The sequence below is a fragment of the Patagioenas fasciata genome, chromosome 12 (genome assembly GCF_037038585.1).
Source record: "Patagioenas fasciata isolate bPatFas1 chromosome 12, bPatFas1.hap1, whole genome shotgun sequence".
NCBI classification, from domain to species: domain Eukaryota; kingdom Metazoa; phylum Chordata; class Aves; order Columbiformes; family Columbidae; genus Patagioenas; species Patagioenas fasciata.
The window spans coordinates 25,583,696-25,606,713 of record NC_092531.1 but is presented as its reverse complement, the minus strand read 5'-3'; the positions used below and the strand labels follow the sequence as shown (position 1 = coordinate 25,606,713).

General features: G+C 47.6%; 1 protein-coding gene across 9 annotated transcripts in view; it reads left to right on the top strand.

Moving 5' to 3' along the window:
• The window catches only part of MYO5A (myosin VA), a 78,869-nt gene that overhangs the window by 13,183 nt on the left and 42,668 nt on the right, over positions 1-23,018 (top strand). For all 9 annotated transcript variants that reach the window (XM_071814121.1, XM_071814123.1, XM_071814120.1 and 6 more), the window contains exons 3-11: positions 677-848; positions 3,557-3,701; positions 12,945-13,101; positions 14,456-14,599; positions 15,676-15,757; positions 17,173-17,280; positions 17,768-17,874; positions 20,802-21,067; positions 21,627-21,708. In XM_071814121.1, the coding sequence (XP_071670222.1) occupies positions 677-848; positions 3,557-3,701; positions 12,945-13,101; positions 14,456-14,599; positions 15,676-15,757; positions 17,173-17,280; positions 17,768-17,874; positions 20,802-21,067; positions 21,627-21,708 (1,263 nt within the window). The remainder of the gene's footprint in view (positions 1-676; positions 849-3,556; positions 3,702-12,944; positions 13,102-14,455; positions 14,600-15,675; positions 15,758-17,172; positions 17,281-17,767; positions 17,875-20,801; positions 21,068-21,626; positions 21,709-23,018) is intronic.

Below are 23,018 nucleotides of genomic sequence, written 5' to 3'. Positions count from 1 at the left end.
ATGGTCAAATGTTTATTTTTAATTGATTTTTTCTTACTAGTGAGCAGCTTAGATCCCACTTGCATGTAGGAGCCTGCGTAGCAATGAAGTAAAAAGAGATTATATATATAGAATAGTTTCTAAATATAATATGGTTACTTGAATGAATTTGGGGCTTTGGCTCACTGGCATTTCTTGCATGGCAAGCCGAGTGCAGCCTTTCCATCTGACCACATGCATTTCCTGCCCATGTCCCCGTGTGGTGACACTGCACACGTTGCACCCGCTGAACGGGGCTGCTTGCAGTTGAGTCACATTGCGTGGGGACAAGGAAAGAGCAGGTAAATAAAGTGATTCTTGGATATAGAGACAGGTGCAATTAAAACATACATTAGAGATTATACCTGCGAATCCCGTAAGTGGCGTATTTGCAGTTTCTGTGCTCTTCGTGGCATTCTGCCGGTATTCCATGTGCTGTTGCTTAGGTAATACTTAAAAAAATATCATATCCCTTTACGGTTGCCTGCTGCATATAGAAAACCATTTGGGGCATTTTGAATTACGTTTTTGGAGAAAGAGCTGCTAATTCAATCATGAGATCGTTGAAATGTTGCATTGTGTTTGCGTGACCTGGGCAGAAGGGCGGAATGGGGGAGGCGAAGCGCCAGCTCTCAGCTCGTTTCCCTGTGGTTTCCAGGACCTGGAGTATTGCCTGGATCCGAAGACGAAGGAGCTCCCGCCCTTGCGAAACCCCGACATCCTCGTTGGCGAGAACGACCTCACGGCGCTCAGCTATCTCCACGAGCCTGCCGTTCTGCACAACCTCAAAGTTCGCTTTATCGACTCTAAGCTGATCTATACCTATTGTGGCAAGTACCGGCTTTTCACACCATTATCCTCACACAGAATGCCCTAGACAGGGAAAGGAAAGCTGATTATTGACGTGCGTGTCTTTCACTTAAAGTCATTTAACGATATTCTTAGTAAAGTCCATATGTTTGTGGTTGTTGAGTGCATCAAGTAGACTTGAAGGTATTAACGTTGGGAGAAAATGGGCTCTGCTGTGTGGTGCTGGGGGCTCCCGGTGCGCTCTGGTTGTCAGACGTGTGTTCAGCGGTTGTAGCCTGGCCGCCTGTGATATCTGCAGATGGCCGGAAAGGGGGAACTTACTTTAATGTTAACTTCATTGTAAGTGCACAATTTTGGCTGAGTTGGCTATTTTAAAGGAACATTGTGAGATAGTTCAGGCTTTGCATTTAGATTTCGTACTTCTGGGCTCTTTTTCTCTCTGTGCACATGTGTTTCTTTCAAATCTCACTGTCTAGTCAAAATACATTACTAACTTGTAATATAACCTTTCAATATACATAAACGTTTGAAGTTTTTCAGATATTTCTCTAGTTTATCTATGCTTTGGACATTGTGCCAGTGCATGAGAAACACTTGAAGTCATTAGTGGATTTTTTACGTTTTAAGCTGAGTAAAACAAAACATAATACGATGAAACCAGATATTGAAAATTTCCTTCTCGTAATTACGTGGTTAAGGCAAAGACACATTCCTCCAGTACATGTATTCAAATTATCATTTGCATATTCATTGTAGCCCAGTTTGTGCCAGCAGGAAACACGCTCCATTCTTTCTTTTTTAATATACAATATAAGTTTGTCTCTAATCAGACTTTTGTAGGGCAGTCCCAGTTCTTGGTGTCACAACCCAGAGTATATTGAGCCTTCTTCATGCTCTCATATGTAATTAGACTTGCTGTTTATAATTTCTTTGCGCTGTTTCACGGACTGTAGAGTAGGGAGGTTGTGTGGCAAGGTGGCCCGTGACAGGTATCAGCTAACCATGACTGTGGGTCTTAGAAGCAGCCGAGGGCCCTGTCCTGTCCGGGTCTGCACATGGAACGTGCCAAGGGTCGGAGTTTCCCTCTTCTGGGCACCCTGTCAGCTCCGTCCCTGGTGATGGGAATGGAGGGCGGAGGCAGCCGGCGCATTGAACGCGCTGCGGTGGGAGGATGCAGGCGTCAGTGTCCTGCCGCGCTGTGCTGACTGTTCTGCTCAGCACCCGCACAGCTGCTCCAGTCCTGCTCCCAGCAGCGTCCGGACCACCGGACTGAGTCAGACTGTGCTCCCCTCTGCCTTCGTTCCTGCAGGATGGGCGGTGACTCACACCCAGGTCTCAGCCCGTCCTGCAGTCAGAGCATGACTGGGCGCACAGGGTAATTTAGGTTGGAAGACACCTCTGGAAGTCTTCAGTGAAGCTCAAGAGGAAAACAGGTCTGACCAGATCAGGCTGCTCAGGCTTTGGACCAAAGTATCTGAGCATCTCCAGTGATGGAGATACCGCAGGCTCTCCGGGCAGCCCCTGCTGACCGTGCGTGTTCTGGTTGCAGTGCTGGCAAACCACCTCTGTTCCCCCAGCTCAGACATTGTCCCCCAGGACAAAGCTCTTGATGGGGGAATGTTTTGTGAAAGGGCTTTTGTGCAAGCAGAGTCTCATGGGCTGAGCTGGTGAGGGGCGTCCAGCCGAGGTTGGTGGTCCTGGCCAGCGGTACCACCGAACCCCTCCGGGCAGACAGCCCGGGCCGGCTTTGACTGTTTGCAGATGAGCTCGGTGTCCAGCGTTGTTTCAGAGGCTTTCAAAAGGAACGTGCTGCGGGTTCAGCTGGCTCCGTGGTTTCTCGGAGGGCTGGAAGGCCCTCAGCTCTTCAGGGAACGATTCTGCCCGAGGGACCGGGGCGGCGGAGCTTGGCTGACTGTTTTGCTTCCAGACAAGCGTCAAGCGATGGTTGTGGGAATGGTGGTTTTATCAGACACCCGTGGACCCAGCAGCGCGGGGGTCCCGGTGCTCACAGCGCAGGGGGAGGACGTCCAGCTGCGGTGGGGGAGCTGGGACATACGTACGTTGTGCTGTAAGCTGAGGACAGCAAAGCCGGCGTGTCGGCCTTTGTAAACCCCGTCCTTTGGCCGTGGGCGTCCGCCTTTCAAACCGCTCTGTCCGCTCCCATCCTGAGCGCAGGATTGTTGCCCCAGAGCTCTGCCCGAGGAGGAGCTGCATTTGCCTCCGTAATCTGATTCGCACATTAGCCAGGTTAGTTTAAACACCCCACGAAGGTGGTTTTGAGCTAACAGATCTGATTTAGCCCCAAGGAGATTAAAAACGCTTTAATCCATCAAGAGAATTACGGTAACATCGTTCTCAACCAGCAGAACTAGAACTGGGGCAGCGATTCAGAGGTGCAGCGCACATTCAGTGGTTCACAGCGCGGCGGGTGCTGTTTCGTGGGTGCTCTTGAATCTGGTCACGTCTCGCTTAGAAAAGGCAGATAGAAAGTAAAAAGCGGTTGTTTGTGTGCTTTTGCAAAAGCTGGGTCAAAGTAAACTCTTCTTATACTCTTTGCCTGTGAAACTGTGGTTGTAATAATAACCTGAGGTCAGCATCAGATCCTCTTTTTTCTTTAGTTAACATTTTTAGAAAGGTTAAAACAGTAACTGGTATTAAAGCCATTTTTTTTGTTTGTTTAATTTTGAAACAATTATGAATAACTCCCTTTGTTTCGTTTCCTTTGTAGGTATTGTCTTAGTGGCCATAAATCCGTATGAACAGCTGCCTATCTATGGCGAGGACATCATCAATGCCTACAGTGGCCAAAATATGGGGGATATGGACCCACATATCTTCGCAGTGGCTGAAGAAGCCTATAAGCAGATGGCCAGGTTTGTAGACAAAAACGCTTGAATTCAGTATTTTTGTAGAAGGAATAAGATTTAAAATTTCTGGCTGTTGGCCTTCTCTTTAATTTATGAACATATTTAATAATGATTGATTTATGAAATATGTAGCAAATCTGTCTTTTATCCAGTGTTTTACTGCGTTTTGCACGAGGATAAGTTGCCTGCGTTAGTGAAGAGTAAAACATTACGAACGCCACGATCACGGTCACTGACGAGTAACAGGAATAACCACAGACTCATCAGTATTTAGGTCTAAAATTATCCCGGTGCTTTATAGGATTGTTGTTTTAATTTGATTAGCAATATGTGGAGATGCTTTTTAATCATCAGTGGGATTTTAAGGAGAACAGTGCCAGGTCCTTAACTGTTTTGTATTTACATGTGATGCTGACAACAGGAGAATAAAAAAGCTCGGCTTAAGGGTGCTATTCTGGGCTCCTGGTTGTGCGGTGAGGTCTCAGCTGTAATCTGCCCGCGGCCGTAGTTGAGGGGAATTAAGAGGGAGCAGCGGGACGGCTGCACAGGGCGCCTGGAAACGCTGTCCCTGCGGACGCTGCGGCAGCTGCGCAGGAAATCCCCATTTCGGGAAATAATGCGTGAAAACGAACTTGTCACCAAGGGAGAGGCTGTTAGAAACGCCTTCCCCTTCGCCCCAAGGGCCTGGCAGTCTGAGGAGCTTTTGCAATATTTCATTTCTAGGATAAGAATCTGTTGGGCTACTGGGTGGTGTTTTGGTTACCAAGAGCCGGTGTTTCCACTGGTTGGCTGCAAGCCATGGGTAGGGATTTACTCATCGACAGTACAGCCCATGGTCAGACGGATCAGGTAAAACAGCGGCAGATCTCCGGATTGATTGCGATGGCCCGCAAGCCTTTGCTGCAGGGCCGGGAGGCGAGGGGACAGCATCGAAAATGATTAAATGTTCGTCTTTGAAATCGGCTGTTTAGTTAGGAATCCATGTGAGAGCCACAATGAGTAAAATGCTGTGAAGTTGGTGAACTGCGCACATGAATATGGTGATTCGTGATACACACGTAACAGATCGTTTCAAGAGAGAATGGCAGGGTGCAGCGCAACATTTCATGACTTGGGGTGATTGCGAAACAGCTGCGCCACATCTGCGCTGTCGAATGGCAGAGGTATTGGTCTGACTTCCTTTTTGCTAAGAAAATAGCCATATAGTCTGGCATGGGAATGCGAAGGCAGAACTGTGTTATGGCAGCCACTTCTGCATTGTGTCAGAGGGGTCGCTCTAGATCACTGTGGTTTTACACATCTAGATCACTGTTGTTTTAAACGGACTTGCTACTGCAGTCCCTCTAAAAGCTTTTAAAAATCAGAATCTATCAGCCTTATTTTACACCTGAGGCATGGTACAGTGATGTGCAATTATACATCAGTGATGGATGTCATCTAAATTCCCAGAAGTTTTGTTCTTGCTGCTGCCCGGTGGAAGTCGGAGGCTGTGGGGGGATCTCTGGCTGCAGATTCGCTTCTTGCCTGTGTTCAATTCCAAATGGCCGGGTCGGTTGTGTCCCGTGTGTCTGTGTGTCCATGTGTCCGTGTGTCCGTGGGCTGGAGCCTGTGCCGTGGAGGTTCCGTGTGCCACCGCCCGCAGGCTCTGCCTCCCGAGGAAGACTCAGGGATGTTGGGTAGAGCTGCTGTGCATTTTCCTTTGTGTTAATTGTCCTCAGCTCTCGCTGCGCCCTCCGCCCGCTCTGCTGTCCTGAGCAGCAATGAATAGGATGTGGTAGGAGTTCCTTTTCGAAACTGGTGATGAGAAATTGTGCAAGCATGGAAATGATCTTAAACGATCCTTCTGTGTTAATGAGTTGATTCCTTTGTGCCCCTACAAGATGTTATAGACAATATGTTGTTCTTTGATGAATAACTGATAGTACTTTTGTAGGTGCAAAGTGAGATCTGAGCGCGCAATGGAAATGAAGAGAATTCCTCCACACTGAAGTTACAACCTCGTTGTTTATTTACCCTCTCATTGTTTATTTGCTTTTCTCTCTGTTTATTTTTGTTTCGTGTTTGTTTTTAAGAACTTTTTAATGTCATTTGGACACACTGGGTTTGCTCATTGAATTTCGCTTTCTAATGGTGTTTCCAGTTCCTTCGTCCCTTGTCCTGCCCTGTAACTTCAGCGATACTTCCTGCACTTTGAACAAATCGGCTTTTACTCCTGAATTATGAAGTTAAAGAAAAAAAAGTGCAGATTTACATTTCTGCAGCTGGATATTTAAAAATGAAAACGAGATCGTCTGTGGCTATTCAATTAATGCTTTAAGAATTGATTGGAATAATCATATGGTAGCTACTCATGTGGTATTAATCTGCATTTATGCGTGTAATTGGTGGGATTTGGTTTTCTGTTATTTCTAGCCGTTCCTACCTCCATGTTTAAGTGATCACTGGGATAATCAGTCATGATGCTCCTATCTATAGGCTTCAGCGAGCTCTTGTAAATATTTACCCCCTAGGTATTGTTAATTTATAATTTAATGATGTAGAATTTGTTCTTGACAGCTTCATTACTTCATCTGCTGTGGCTGAGGAACTCTCCACGTGCGTGGTTGTAACGAAGCGATCCCCATGGGCTCCTTCAGCCATAGGAAATGCCCCACGGCAGCAACTGGGAGCGCCAGGGATCGTACAGGGAATGTTTGCATTGCGTCTTCAGAAAAATACAGCGCAGAGAAGGTGGTGGCTGGAATGGCAGGGCTGGAGCTCGCGTCTGCGCTGGGCACGGACAGGGTTATTGGGGCTGGTTGCAGGATAAAGCGGCACATGGAGGTGCCTTTGCTTGTGAAATGTTCTGCACAGGGAGCGCTGGTGTTGGGCTGTGGGTGGCTGGGAATGCTGGGGCACCCCTGCTGCCCCCCTGAACACCCCTTATAGCCCCCTGGACACCCCTTATAGCCCCCCCAGACACCCCTTATAGCCCCCTGGACGCCCCTTATAGCCCCCCAGACACCCCTGGTGCCCCCCGGACACCCCCGGTGCCTCATTCTGCAGGGGTTCTGTGAGCGGGTTTCAGTGCAGGGTTGGTGGAAAGGAGTGGGGCTCTTCTTTACCCTGAGCTGTCAATCGGATCAGTGACTGTTGTTTGCGCCGTAGCTTCTTGTCCTTGTCAGCATAGAAAACTGTGCACAGCTCTTGTAGGACTTACCTCATTTTGGATTATTATTTATTTCCATCTCCTGTATCTTTGTGCCGTTTTCCTTCTCTCTCCATGTCCCGCAGCTCCTCTGCACAGACTGACAGCTTCGTTTCCAGCACCTTTCCTCTGCTGCGCCCAAAATAAGCACTGAACTAGTTTTATAACTGCGTTTAAATTGTGTTAGACTTAAGGTTACGTACGCCTCATGGTCGCCAGTAGCTCTCTGGGTTTGGGATCTTGGGATCTCTTGGGATCCTAGACGACCTTTGAAGGTCCCTTCCAACCCGGACTGTTCTATGGTTCTATGATTCTGTCCCCCACGTTCAGGGTCCCAGTGCAGATGAGATGTCTGCATGTATCAAACCCTTTGAACTCCAGTGTATACCGCTTTTCTAAGTCAGCGTTTCCAAATGATTAACAACAGTGAAGTTTACTCCTCACAGTTACCCCTCTCTGGTAACTGTGAAAATTGAATAAACTGGTTGGAACAGGTGAGGTATTAGGTATATTTCTCTCTTCCTATAACATCAGTACTTCTAAGTTATCGATGTTCCCAAATAAAACAGTTAGAATGGTACTTAGCACTTCCACACTGCTTTTATTTTCAGTTCATTGTGTAAACTTCTTCTATTTCCTCTTATCAAAAAGGAAGTTATTTGGTAAAATTTGTGTGCTCTTGTTTTTGTTGGAGCTGCCTCGTGGGGGAACGGATCTTCGATGAACAGGTTTGTGTAGTCGTGCTCTCAGATACAAAGATGTGTGAATGCTCTGACTGCAGGTACCACAGGTTATTTTGGTCATGTGCTGTCGCAAATATGCAACTGGGATGCTGAGATATTGCGAAAAATAGGATGCTTACTTAGGTCCGATTAATGTTTGCATTGCTGGAGACAATTAACCATGTCAGCCGCATGTATGTACGTGTATCCTCGCACACTTTGAAGTCTGATTTATAGTGTAGGGTGTAAAACGTGTCGCTTAAACTAGGTTTGTGTTGGTTCCTGGTTAGTCCTACGGCGCTCCAAGTAGGTTCAACAAGCCTTCAAACATGCCAGCATTTCAGAGTGAATCCTATCTGAGCTTTCAGCAGTGTCGTTAGTTGTTCAGTGATTTTCTTGGGTTGGTTTTCAGCTGCAGGATGGCATTTCACGAGGTCACTTCTGTGTCTTCGATGGGCGTGATGCACAGTGCTGTTCCTGGTAGTGACGTGCATCCCGAGAGCAGGATCCGTCCCAGGTGTTCCCTGAGTCACAGGTTCCTTCCCTGGGAGTTTGCGTCGGGTTCTTTGATCATTCAAAACTCACCATTTCGAAAATGTAAAGCAACTTTAGCCTTACAAATCTACCTTATTACCGCAGAACTGCAGTACGGGAACAACAGTGAAACAAAGCAGACCAGACTGTCACCGCTAGATTAAATAAGAGCTATTGATCGTGTTCTTGTTCCTGCATTGAAGCGGTAGGAGATTTCAGTGTTTAAAACTTGCAGGGCCAGGCCGTTAGCAGCAGTTTGTGCTGGTGTGATTTAGGTAAGAAATGAAACTATCACACGCCATGGGGTCGGTGCCCTCAGCCATAACCTAAACCTGTTATTCCAAAAGTAAAAGAGAAACCTGGAGCAACTCCCCACACCAAACCAGCAGTAGGCTTGTTGAACCTCTTAGCGCTGGGGCAGCGAGGGACAAGATGTCCTGGGGGTGGCCTGTGAGTCACCCTGGCAAAGAAGCTTCCCTAAGAACGTCAGCACTTTGTCAGTGTCTTCAGCCTAAGAGATGTAGGTGATTTATGATCAAAGGCAGTGCTAATGCTCTTCCCATCAAATTGCCCTGTTATTTGGTCTCTTCTTTTTATACTAACGATATCTCACTCTGATGTTTTCTGCCGATCTCGTCTGTGTCATATGGCACTGAGACTACTCAGCTTTGATCCAGTTAATCACAGGCAAACATTGCAAAGTCATATCAGAATATTTTAAAATCAGCTGATAATGATGCGCTTTTGCCAGTTTGAGAGGCTGATGGCTTGGGCATGGATGGATTGATAGGAATACTGAGGCTGATGTCAGCAATCCTGTATTCCTTTTGTTTGTTTTCCCAGGCTGATGTTTGGTGCTGTGTGTGCTTATGTACATCCATTTGACGTTATTTGCTGTGGAGTTGCGAGTCTGAAAGACGAGATCTAGTGATACATCCGATGCATCAGTCACAGGAAGCGAAGAAGCACAGGAACAGTGTTGTCCTTTGATGATTAAGTTGAATAGTTCTGGGCTTCTTTAATCCCCTCTGAAATGCTTATTGATGGGTTTGTTTCTAACTGTGTTAGTGTTTCTGCTTCAGAGAGGGGTTTCCTATGGGAACCGAGGAAGACGGTGAACAAAGGTATCTGTGGGGATTCTTTCAGTCTGGATGTCCTGGTGGTCCTGACCTGTTTGCACCATTTGCTATGGAAATAACGGCTGTGGTTCAGTGAGCGGTTCTGGGTTCGGAGGGGACCAGCCTGTAGTGATCTTAAGGAATTAGAATTGTCTGCAAATTGACAACTCTGCCTTTGATGTTAGTACCTTTAATGTTTTGTTTCTTACACCGTTACTCCTTTCTTGCCTCAGGTTTTCCAATGGTCAACTGAAGTTGTTAAACACTGCTTTAGATAATGGTTAGTCCTTGGTAATCACTGTAGTCAGTGACAATCAACCATAACCACTGGTCAGTGTCGATGTCTATGAAGTACAGAATTCAAAGTGAGTAGCAGCCCGTGCTATTAGAAGTATTGAACCCAGATACATGCACATCCTCGACAAAGGGGTTTATTACATCTTGAAAACAAGATTATTTTAAACCATTTTCTGGTTTCCTGTGCATTGTCCTTTCACTTGTGTTCTGCAGAGCCTTTTCCTGCTCGCCAGCTGTCTCAGCTCGGTTTGCAGCACCAGTGCTGAACTTGGGTTGAAAAGCAGCTTTCTTCACTGCTTTTCCAAGCATGAACAGCCCTGCTGGAATGTAGGTTGATCTCAAGCTTCCAGGAGTGAAGTCAGCCGCATCTCTTCTGTTTGGCCCTCTGATGGTGAATTTCCTCCTAAACATATTGCCCGTCAACAGAATTGTGTAGGTAAAGCAAAATTGTCTTTAAAGTTACCAGCCTGTGCGCGAATCTGTTTCTGTCCTTTACTGGATTTATTGTATGAAAAAGTAGTGACATTTATTGCTCATTCTGTGGCCACTACTTGTCATAAGGAGTGGAGCTGTGTGTGACTTGGGTACAGCATCTGAATGTTACCTTTCCAAATCAGACATCAGCATTATTTTTGTGATAGATAACGCTATTTTAAACTATCGACTCCAGAGGTGTAATTTAGACTGACGGCTGCTTAGACCAAACCATTAAAAATAATTCTCGCCACATTTTATGCCCTATCCAAGGTATTTAAATTACATTCTGTTTGGTGGTGGTGGCATTTTGTTTGGTTAAAGTTTAATGACATGGAAGAGCGCTGTGCCAAGACCAATCTGGTGGCGGGTGGTGAGTGCGGTGTGTTGGGCTCAGACGATGGACTGATGTGCTGCTGGGGACAAGGGCGGCTCTGAGCGGGGACTCTGAGCACACAGTGAGCCAGCCCTTTGTGTCTCACTGTTGCCAGAGCTGCTGCAGACACCAGTCCTCGCTGCCAAAGAGATGGCAGAGAGCACAGAGCTTCTCCTCTAGGTAAATATGTGAAAAATGCATGTATATATGTACTTACACGGTAGTATGATAACGGATCCTTTTATTCCTGAGCACATGAATGAATGCTAAGGAGAAGAGTACATCTTCACACCGTAGGACAACGGGGAAGGAAACTGCAGGCCGACCAGCAATAGTATTCCCAAGGAGGAATTGTTTCAACCTCATCTTTTCGTTATTGTCTTTGAAAACATGGAGTCCCTCCTGTGCAGCGCTCGGTGTTTCCCAGCACCGCTGAGCCCCCCGGGGGCACTGACGCTGCAGAGCCCACGGGCGCCGTCCCCACTCAGCGTCCCCACTCAGCGTCCCCACTCAGCGTCCCCACTCAGCGTCCCCACTCACCGTCCCCACTCACCGTCCCCACTCACCGCCGTGTCTGACGTGTGACAGCCAGGAAAGAGGCGCCTTTGTCTCAGGGTTCTTCTCTTGGCAACACTTAGATTTGGTGGCATTTTTGCCAGAGGTCTGCAGCACCGAGGTTGCGTTGTTGTGTTTTCTGAAAACCTTCTGTACTTTGGGGTCTAAGCTAAAAATAAGTTTAATCAGCAGAGGACACGTTTCGTAGGACTTGAACTTCACAAGTCCTCATATATTTAATGATATTTAATACATGAAACGAGCTGATGATCTGCAAATGAAAAGCTTGTTATGTTCTTGTCCGTCTCCTGTGTTAGGCAGCTCCTGAAATTGGGTCAGAAGTTTCATATTTTGTAATTTTGTTGGGTTTTTTTGCTATGTGAAAGAGCACAGGAGGAGTAAAAGAGAGCACTGCCAGTCCTATGGAGGAATTGTTCTCGGTGTTTGGCTCACTGTAGGATGTGTCTGTGAGAGGGAAACTGTCATTGGTTATCCCGTTGAAGGCGCGATGTGGCGCCTTTGCGCGGCTTGTCCTGTGTCCCCAGCTGGGCAGCTGTGCTCTCCCACAACGCTGAGCTGGGACAGCTGGTGCTGGGAATGCGAGAACTGCGCTGTACTCGCTCACACCTATCGCGGGTGTTAAATGGAAGTCGAGAACACAACATTAGGTTCCTTTGATGTTCTTAGCGCTTTCCTATTAAACTGAAGTCAGCACACGGCCATTCCAAGTACTTTCCTTTCACCACCATGTGGAAAATCCGCTGTAGCCAATGCCTTCGTGCGGTTAAACAAATCCCACCCTGGCTCCCCCAGAGATGTGGGACGTGACCAGCGGCTCCGTCAGCAGCACCGAGTAGGAGCTGGAATTGTGCTCATATCTGGGGTTTGGGGATGATTTTGAAGATGGGCGACAGCGTGAGAGTAACAACCTGACCTGTAATTCAGCTTCATAATCTCGTCAGCAGCTTTTTTTTACCGCCTCAGAAATAGAACCCCAGATCTCGGGGAGGACCTTTAGACTACGGAAGCCACAAGCAGATTTTCCATGCGTATCTCTTCCCCTGCACAGCGTTTGCTGGTGGCCTCAGCGGGCGTTTGGAGGCTGCGTTTGTGCTGCCCAAACACGTGTGTCCCTGGAATTCCCGTCCCAGTTACCGTGCTGTAAGGGCAGGGGCTTGGTTACACTTTCTGTGTTCCAGCTCCAGCTCTGAAACACTTTGGGGTAATTTGCTTTCCTTCTTTCTCCACTTTCGGGTGTGTGAGATAGAGTTAAGCTCACCCAGCTCATAGGAGTGTTTTGAAATATCATTCATTTTAACTTCTTTTGCTTTGGAAATAGAAAATACTGTATCAAGCATGTATGGTCTTCATTTTAAAATATTCAGGCTATATAAATGTTAGTTTATATTCTTGTTTATTAGTCATACAGGTGGGGTTTACGGATAGGGCCCTCTTTGAGATGAACATTGTTTCAGTAGAAAACGGGCTTTTATTAATGAGAATATACGAGTTGACAAGAAAGGGGTCGTCGTCTTTCCAGAGCTGCTATTTGTGTCCTCAACAGCCCTGCTTGAATTTTTCAGGTTCAGAACAATTCTGGGAAAAGCTGGTGATTAGCTCAGAAGGACGAAAGGTTTCTGTTGCTGCCTCTGCTGTTGGGTTCTCTATCTGTAAGATGGCATTAATGATCTTTACTAATGAGCACTGACGATTTAGCGGAGCACTTTGCCAGGCTCTGGGTAGACGTAGCTGCAGCAGCTCGTAGTGAATAGTGGTGCCAGGCTGGGCCGCACCGCAGCGTCCGTCTGTCCGTCCAGCCAGCCCCTCGGGCAGCTCGGTCACTAACAGCCTTCTCGCCGCAACGTGCCTTTACGTTATTGCTGTCTTGCTAACATCGATGGTAGAAGGGTTGTTGCCGAGTTGGGGACACAAAATCAAAGTGTCCTTGAGAGAACAGCTGGTGATTAACGTGTCTTTGTGTTTCAGAGACGAGCGAAATCAGTCCATCATTGTCAGTGGGGAATCTGGGGCCGGAAAGACCGTCTCCGCTAAATACGCCATGAGGTACTTTGCCACGGTCAGCGGATCTGCCAGTGAAGCCAATGTGGAGGAGAAGGTCTTGGCCTCCAACCCCATCATGGAGGTAAGAGCTGCAGCGCTAGCGCCCGCCTTCCAGCTGCGCTTGCTATCCTGGGGCTAACATGAGCATTCCATAGGGAGCAATCCGTACTTCTTCTAAGGATTAAAAAATGTAGAATAAATATATTTTTTTAAACATGTATTTAACCCATTTACCAAGAGATGCTCTAGGCATCAGTTTCGTGCAGTATTTGTGAAAGACTGAGAGGAGATGTGAGGTGATGTTTCAGTGTTGTCAATGCATTTCACACAACAAAGTAATTTTTGTATGAATGCTGCTTTAAATCTACCCAGCATTGTAACACTGGTGGTTCCCAAACCACCGGCCAAATGCAGGTGCGGAAGTCTGCGTGTGTAAAGTTCCAAAGAGGATTAAAACTTCTGGTCTTGCCCACTGAACATGTGCATGCACAGCGGGGGCCCGTAGATTATACTGTGAGGTGATAGCAGTTGTTCACTAAAGCGAATGTTCAGTTGTAGGAAATATCAGTAGAGGGGACAGACTGAGAAGGCAAAGTTGCATGAAATGCACACAGTTTCTTTCAGAGGGGAAAACCACGACATTTTGCCATATTTAGCTCCGAGCGATGTTTCAGATCTGGATGTTGTGGCTCCCCGTGGTCAGGTCCCAGAGCCGCTGGCCTGGGGCGCAGGTGCTGGCCGTAGGCTGGGAGATAACACGCACGGCTCCCTTCCGCTTCAGGATCTCCGTTCCTCAGAAAGCCCAGGGGATGCTGTGACTCTAATGAACGTTGTGGCCAAGCAGAAAACATTTCTTAGTTTTTGTGTCTTTACCTACGTGTGTAGATTCAGGTTGTAGCTGAAGTTAAGGAAACAAGAAATGATCCAGCAGAGAGAAACAGTGTTGGGAGTTCCCGGAGAGCAGCAGCACTGTCTGTCTGTCTGTTTGCTGGACTATGGGTTTATGATGAGTAGACTTAACAGAGATTGCAAGTATATATGCATATATCTGTACACCTGCATATATGAATATATACAGTGCGAAATAATTGCTATAGTTTTATTAAGTTTTTACTAGAAATCTGGGTGTATGTGAGCGCTTTGTTATACTCTGTAATTCCTTTTAAAAGACTTGAGAGAGCAGTCAAGGGTTTTTAGCGGGAAGGCTGGACTGTGTGGAAGTGGAGTCGCAAGACGAGCTCCTGGTCCTGCAGCAATGGAATAACCATGTTTTGATGTGACTTGCTGACCAGCTGGAGATTGTTCATTATTAAATTCTTCATTATTTTGAAACCAGGACAAAGTCAATGTTAAGTGCTTGTGAACCATGTAGATGATTAAATAGATGTGGTAATTTCTGAAAGCTGTTTAACCTTTACAGTATTCCCTTTTTTCAGTCTATTGGAAATGCCAAAACTACAAGGAATGACAACAGCAGTCGCTTTGGGAAGTACATTGAAATTGGTTTTGATAAGAGATACCGAATCATTGGTGCTAACATGAGAACGTACCTCTTGGAGAAGTCGAGAGTGGTGTTTCAGGTAACACTGATGCAATCTCCTTATTCTGTCTTTGTGTGACTATGCTAAAAAAAAAAGCTGTAAAATGTGTATTAAAAAAGCTGTTTATTTGAACTTGCACTACCCTCAGTGCGCTACCAGAGTGAGTTTGTGCTCTCTGTAGTAGTAAAGGGCCTCAGAACCTCGCAGAAGCCGCTCCTGCTCGAGACGAGCTCTGCGATGTGTTTGTAAAGCTGCCACCGTAGCTCGTTTTCAGTCTCCTGTTAAAACCCGCTGCTGTCGCGATAATTGTGAGTGAGTTTTAATTGCCATTGTTTAGGCAATGAGAAGATGTAATTTAATCTCTCTTGAACCCTCCTCATTTTGGTATTTCGTGCTTGAACTGATCCGCAGGCTTCTTGTTTCCTGCACTTCTTATAGTCTGGAGCTCAGTAACACTGAACTTATCCTTGACTGGCTGCCTAAAGGCTTAAACCAAATGATTGCAGTTTGCATTGGGTAGGGGCGTTATGTGAAGTGCTGTTGTATATTTTAAAGATAAGAGAGACCTATTGCACATGGTTTAGCTGGAGAGCATTTGTGTTTTGTTTTATTTTGAAGTTATGAAATGTAGAGCGCGTGAGTTCGGAGTGATGGTGTTGGTCAAGAGTCAGAACCTTCTGAGCTGTGCTTGTCCTTCATTCCAAAATTGCAGCTTTGCCTTGAGAAGGAAGACGCTCCCTCCCTCCAGCAGCTTACTAGAAATGCCGAGGCGAATGGTACCAGTTATTTTTGGAAAGCGAAAAGCTTCTAAGCATGATCATTTCACCCACCCGCAGCGTGCTGATCTATATTTAGTAGTAATCCGCAGTTCTGAAAAGTGAAATCCTGCATTTTTTTGAAATGAAAATGTCTGCATGCTTCTTGGTGTTGAAAATGGGTTGAATTAATCAGGAAGGAAGTGAGAGATGCTGATTTATCTTTCCTTTTTCCACGTGGCTTCTGTACTCTTAATGTGATACTTGACAAAGCACTAAACGTAGTAGATCTTTTCTATTCATGGATGTTTCTGGAACTCGTTAAGTTGTAAAAAATAATAAATTCCTTTCTTTTTAAAGGCAGAAGAGGAGAGGAATTACCACATCTTTTACCAGCTCTGTGCCTCTGCAGCATTGCCCGAGTTCCAAACGCTACGGTTAGGTACGAAATTCACATTCCTTGTGTGGTGCAACTGTAGGTACAAAGCAGCATCTTTTGAGCCATAGAACCGAAAGAAGAATTGCTGGCCTTTAAATTCTGAACTTTTAACCTTCAAATACTAAAATATATTGAAAATAACTACAATGGCAATTTCAGACTTTGTGGGTTTTAGCTAAAATGAAAGTCAGAGATCTGTGCATTCAGCACGCTGTGATACACTGCGGTTGTCATCACTGGGACTGCGTACGTCCTGGATTCCAGAGGAGCTTTCCAGCGCCAAGGGTGACGTTCTCTTCTCTTGGTCCTTTGGAACCTTTTTGCTGCGGTTCCAGCTGCTCGGGAATGTCACCATTTCTGGTTTATGCACCCGAAGAGCTTATTTTGCATCCGCATACGTCCCTTGGGCCATTACCAACAATCATTGTACCACCTCTGCTAACCTGGTGATCACAAAAATGTTGATAAAGGAAAGGTTTCTCATTGAACAGGAACTGGTACTTTCTAAAAGAAAAGCATTATGGTGACCTTGGGACAGGGAATCACCTCCTAATTTGTACAGCTCAATATAAATGTCAGTGCTTCTTGTATATTTTTAAAAGATAGCTGTCTTCCCACGTAGTGGGCAAACTGCACAGCCTGCCAGTGCTGATTGCAGAAGTATCAGCCTGCTTTTGGAGTGTTTCTCTGCTCTTCTGCACCATGCTGGCACATTTAGGATTCACGTCTGCTGACACAGGAAAGAGAGGGACTGATGTCATTATAACTAGCGCAGCCATGTAGCAGGCTTCTCTTTCAGCGTTCCTGAGACCGCGGCAGACGAGAAGAAAAGGCGACTGTCCCTGCAGCTGTGGGGGCGGCGGTGGAGCCGAGGAGCGTGCCCAGCACCCACGTTGCTGCAGCTCGGGCAGCCCAGCGCTGGCCCCGGGCTGCTGCGGAGCTCTCGGCTTCTCCAGCACGACCCCTCAGCCAGAGCGGATCCCTGAGGATCATCAGGCTGAACTCAACCCTAAATTAGAAACAAGGAAACAGCGGGCAAAATGCGAGTTTTTAAAATATCCTGATGCAATGAGAACATAAGACCTGCCGTGTAATTCCGAAGTGCTGCTGCTGTCAACTCTGCACCAGACTTGGAGAATTGTTCCACAGGTGTGGAAGTTTGAACCAGGGTTAGGCAGAGAATACACTTGAGGGCCTATTGGAGGAACCAGGTAGCTTAAGAATACTTATTTACTCTGTTAAATCTTGAAAAAATTCTCCAGAATAAAGAGGTCCCTATGAACCAGGAGGCAAAAATACACTGACGTGTTTCAAATCATGGGCTCTGCCAAGGGCGACTTAATCATTGCACAGCTTTACAGATGTGCTGTGAATTTCTGTGTCCCTGTGTGTAAATGATTTGGTCTTTTCTCTTACAGGGAATGCAAATTACTTTCACTACACGAAGCAAGGTGGGAGCCCGGTGATCGATGGTGTGGATGATGCTAAGGAAATGCTGAACACCAGGCAGGCCTGCACTTTGCTAGGTAATTACAGAACACAGTCGTATCCCCAATCTGATACACTGGCAAGTGTTTCCTACATTGTTCCTGTACATTTTCTTCATAGTCCGTTGTGTTTAAAAACAGGGGAGTTTGATAACCTTTGGGACTGAGATACTTCTGTTGCATTAAGAAGGTATTTGAATTGCAGTGGAATCGCATCTCTAGTGTAGGAGAGGGATGCGTTGTATGAACGTCAATAGTAGATTCCTTTGGGGCAGCATATGCAGCGTTGGAGGTCACTCACAAAGCACTTTGCAACAGCAAACAATTAATGTTAATGGATTTTTTTTTTGCATCTGATTGTAGAATGTTTTGAATAGAAGTGGAGCCAAGCGGTGCTGTCAAATACCGGAATCTCCGAAGAAAACACACAGCAGTCACCATGTTTCTCAATACAGTTTTTCATCAACTGCGGCTCGTGGTTCTTTATGTCTCTCTCCATTCAAAATGCTTATTCATCCTTTTTCAGGGATTAGTGATTCCTACCAGATGGGAATCTTCCGAATCCTCGCCGGCATCCTTCACTTGGGCAACGTGGAGTTTGCGTCTCGGGACTCCGACAGCTGCGCTGTGCCCGTGAGTAGCGGATGGGCTCAGTCGTGGCTTCTGCTCTGACAATCCTGCCTCCCGCTTGTTTGCAGGGATCCCTCTGAGAAAGAGTAACAAGACAACAGCACAAGCAATGTGGTTATTTGTAACATGGTAAAATTTTCACAGTGCTTTTTGCAGATGGATTCATTTTTCTCAGTTTAGAGGCTTTAGACAGTACTCTCCGTATTATAACAGTGGCTGCCTTCTTTTTGTTTCAAAACTCTAATCGATCTGTCCTATGAAATCCGCCAGACAGGCTGGCTTTGAAGTCCTGAGCAGGTGTCTAGGTCTTTACATTCCTACATTAATACATTCCCTACCCATAGTAAATGCTTTGCAGGATGTGGTTTTTTTTTTTTTTTTAATGTTAAATGCCAAAATGGCCTAAATAATTGCAAAGCAAATGCTTCACAAAGTCCTCCAGGGTGTCTAGACATGAGCACAGGATATAGAGATATGATTCGTGTGACTCATCTAAGTGTCGTGGTTTTATCGGTCGTTTTTACCTCTGTGGAGGTCAGTGATGAGCACTGCATGGTCTGCTCTGAAAAACCCCTCATCCAGTGAGGCCCCGGCTCCCTGATGCAGCCCACGGTCTGGACGTGAGAAACCAAAAACATCTGGCTTGTAAATCTTCTCATCCTTGGATTCCCACGTGGGCAGTTTCTCCTTTTGCCTTTCCTGCAGTGGCTTCTGCTGGACTACACAGCCTTCATCTTTCTGTCTTTTCAAGTAGTAGCAACAGTTGCAGGGTTTTTCTCGTTTTACTGTCAGTTACTTTCTGAAGAATCTGCAGGAGCAGTTTCTGGAGCTGGGGCGACGTTGGGCCACGGCTGACCAGTGTGCCGGTGTCTGACCGGTGTGCCGGTGTCTGACCGGTGTGCCGGTGTCTGACCGGTGTGCTGGTGCCTGACCGGTGTGCCGGTGTCTGACCGGTGTGCCGGTGTCTGATTGGTGTGCCGGCGTCTGATTGGTGTGCCGGTGCCTGACCGGTGTGCCGGTGCCTGACCGGTGTGCCGGTGCCTGACCGCTGTACCGGTGCCTGACCGCTGTGCCGGTGCCTGACCGCTGTGCCGGTGCCTGACCGCTGTGCCGGTGCCTGACCGCTGTGCCGGTGCCTGACCGCTGTGCCGGTGTCTGACCGCTGTGCTGGTGTCTGACCGCTGTGCCGGTGTCTGACCGGTGTGCTGGTGTCTGACCGGTGTGCCAGACCTGCTGCTGTCTGTCCGCGGATCTCCTGGACACCCGCTGTGGAACCGCAGCAGTCTGGCTTTGTGGTGTGTCCTGAAAAGGTTTTCACTACAACGTTTAATCATCACAGATAGAGAGCTCATGAGCCCCAGGACATGATGAGCCAGCCTGTGTGGTAATGGGTATCTCAAAGACAGGAATCCCGCCCAACGAGCCAGTATGAACCTGCAAGTTCCTGTGCAGTCTGATCCTGATGTGAATACCTAGCAGAGGGAGGTGGATGTCTGCTCAGTGGCATCGGCTACCTGAGCTGTGCTGTTCTCTGACAACAGCCGTGCCACCGCAGAGCTCTGTCGCCACAGAGCCTGGTGTGCTGGGAGCCTGGTGTGCTGGGAGCCCTGGTGTGCTGGGAGCCGGGTGTGCTGGGCGTGCTGGTGTGCTGGACGTGCTGGTGTGCTGGGAGCCTGGTGTGCTGGGAGTGCCAGCGTGCTGATGCAGCCATGGTGCTCCAGGGACCTCAGTGAAGGGCTGTGCTTGGTGCTGCGTGAACGAACTGGTTTGCTTAATGCCAGCTTGAGCAACCCTAATGTGACACTCCTTTGTGCAGTGTTCATTATTATTACTGCACTGTTGTCTTCTGAGCCAGTCAAAGTGTTATGGCTAAACTGAGAGAAGGTGTGCTCAGTTAACTGGATTTTGGAGGTGTGACAGCGCTGCCGTGGGACCCGTATGCTGTAAGGGCTGGAAGGAGCCCCAGAGAGGTCAGAAGGATGTGGAAACAGAAAGATAAAGCTGATGTACCTGAAGCTCCTGGACATGTAGTAACGGTCCCCCGTAATCTGTCCTGGTCAGGACACTGCTTGTCAGTGAGCCACTGGGTGCAAAGTGAACATCACGAGGATGTGGTGTTGAGGAGTTCCATAGAAGGAAAGACCTGTCTGTCCTTGATTTCTAGCCATCGGTTTGCTTGTTAGTCATGAGGGGTGGTGTCTTAAGTCATTGAGTGGTAAACCCACTGCACTGATTTTTATGCATAAATCTTATATACCCATCTCTGTGCAAGCCTTGCTTTTTGATTTTACCCAGTTAAACAGAGGTAATTTTTTTCACTTGTACAGTCCAATTTGAAAGTTAGTGTCATTTGTGTGCACCAGCCTCTTCAAGTTTGTCTCCAGAACTCACTGCGAAAATACTGTGTTAAATACAGAGCACTAGAGCCCTTCCACACTGCTTCCTCTCCGTTCTTGGCTTGGGCTGCCATGCCCCGTTGCCCGTCACTCGTGCTGTGGGTGTACGTGAACAGGTGAGAGCACCGCTCAGGAGCTGGAGCCCATTCTGTCCCCAGCACACAACTGATGTCCTGTCCTCCGTGTTTCTCTAGCTTCTTCACTGAGACACTTAGTTGTAAGAATTCAAAATACAAGGTCCACCCCGCGAAGCTAGGTGATGCATTTTTGTGAAGGTTACAGGTTCCTTGTGTGGGGCTTTTTGGTGAACACAAGTATAGTAAAATGCCTTCGGGAAAACTGTGATTCACTAATTGGCTTCGGCGATGTGAATGTGGTAAGTGGGTGGGGAACTTGTTATGTTTTGAAGGAGGAAGAGCTGAGGAAGCTGCTGGTGGTGCTTATTGCTGGATCACTGCAGGCGGGTGGTTCTTGTTGCACAACTGCATGTGTGCTCTTGGTAGTTTCAGGATCTAACGAGATTGTCTTTATTAGCCCAAGCATGAACCCCTCACCATCTTCTGCGACCTCATGGGTGTGGAGTACGAAGAGATGGCCCACTGGCTGTGCCACAGAAAGCTCGCAACCGCCACCGAAACCTACATCAAGCCAATTTCTAAACTTCATGCCATCAATGCCAGAGATGCGCTTGCCAAACATATCTATGCTAATCTCTTTAACTGGATTGTAGATCATGTGAACAAAGCCCTTCATGCTACTGTAAAACAGCATTCTTTCATCGGAGTGTTGGACATTTATGGGTGAGTCTTTTTGCCAGAGATACGACACCTCTTACGTAATTATCTTACTGCGAAGCACCTTTGTCTTTACCACGCAGGGCTGTGTGGATTACACAAAGCAAAACGCCCTTAGCAGCTGCTTATTCCAGCTGAAGGAAGTAGGCGTTTAGTTTTGACGTGCTATCTAAGGTCTTTGTCTTCAGCTTTCAAGTTTGACATTGATAGTGGGATTTCAGGTTTTTGCTGTTGGTGGTTGCGCTGTGTATTGCACTGGGGAAAGTGACAGGCAAGCTGTCATCTCGTGGTTCCTTCAGGGAGGCACTTTTAGAGGAGGCAAAGATAACTAACGTGCTCTCCAGGAATACCAGTCCCTTCCCATCTTCCTCGTCCCTGCCTGAAGAGCGAACATCTCTGAGTTACCCTTGTACTGCACCATGCTGTTTCTCTGTGTGCTCCGGTGCTTGGTTGTGGTTGTTTGTGCCTGGAATGATGACTGGTGGGAGGGAATTTAAAATTGTGGGGTCATTTAATCTGTTTTTTTTTAACTGCACTAGTAATTTTGACTGTCTGCATATTTTAGATTTGAGACATTCGAAATCAACAGTTTTGAACAGTTTTGTATCAACTATGCCAACGAAAAGCTGCAGCAGCAGTTCAACATGGTAAGTAGGAAATGACTGGCATTTCCTCTTCCCTTTCCACTCAGCCAAGTCCATTCTGCTAATTGGGTCCCCAGCGGTTATAATGAATTCCTTCAGTCTATTAAACAGCTGTCCTGGCCATGGGCCTTGGGGGATGGGGAAAGATCGGCTATCTCCTAGAAATAGATTTTATGACTAAGTGCTGCCCTGGGATTATTTGAAATTCCGATCACAGTATCAATTATAAGACAGAAGCGGCACTTGGCCGTTAGGGCCCTGGGATCGCCTGTCAATGAGACGCTGTGCGGCTGCAGCTGGAGCTGGCGGAGGCTCCGCAGCCCCGTGGGCAGCGGGGAGCAGGCTCTGCTGCGGGAAGGCTGCCGCCCACCCTTCCTCTCCCACCGCAGCCGCCATCATGCTCTGAGTTGTCAGCCACATGCTCGGCTTGCTGACTGACGTGTGGCGAGAGATGCCTCTTCCTCCTCCTCCAGAAAGATCACGATTCTCTCTCTCTTTCCCCAGCCTTAGTGACGTTTGCAGTTACACATCTTACCTGCATAATGATGAGGCAGGTTATTTATGGCAGGTCTGTTGCTAGGCTGCGCTGCAGCACGGGGGCGGCTCGGAGCTCTCTTGGCGAGCGTTGCCCCCGTGGCATCGTGTGCTTGCGGGCCCGGATCCCCCATGCTGATGTTCGGAGGTACCTGAGGGGCAGTTGGCCCGGGCTGAGGTGGAGGCAACCAGCCCCGGCACATCCCTTCCGTGCCATGGTGCCCTACCATGTCCCTTCGGTGCCGTAGTGCCACAGCATGTCCCTTCTGTGCCATAGTGCCCTACCATGTCCCTTCGGTGCCATAGTGCCACAGCATGTCCCTTCTGTGCCATAGTGCCCTACCATGTCCCTTCGGTGCCATAGTGCCCTACCATGTCCCTTCCGTGCCATAGTGCCCTACCATGTCCCTTCCGTGCCATAGTGCCCTACCATGTCCCTTCGGTGCCATAGTGCCACAGCATGTCCCTTCGGTGCCATAGTGCCCTACCATGTCCCTTCTGTGCCATAGTGCCACAGCATGTCCCTTCCGTGCCATAGTGCCCTACCATGTCCCTTCCGTGCCATAGTGCCCTACCATGTCACTTCCGTGCCACGGTGCCACAGCACGTCCCTTCTGTGCCATAGTGCCACAGCACGTCCCTTCCGTGCCGTCATGCCACAGCACGTCCCTTCCGTGCCACAGCATGTCCTTTCCTGCCATGGTGCCACAGCACGTCCCTTCCGTGCCATGGTGCCACAGCACGTCCCTTCCGTGCCACGGTGCCACAGCTGGCTTCAG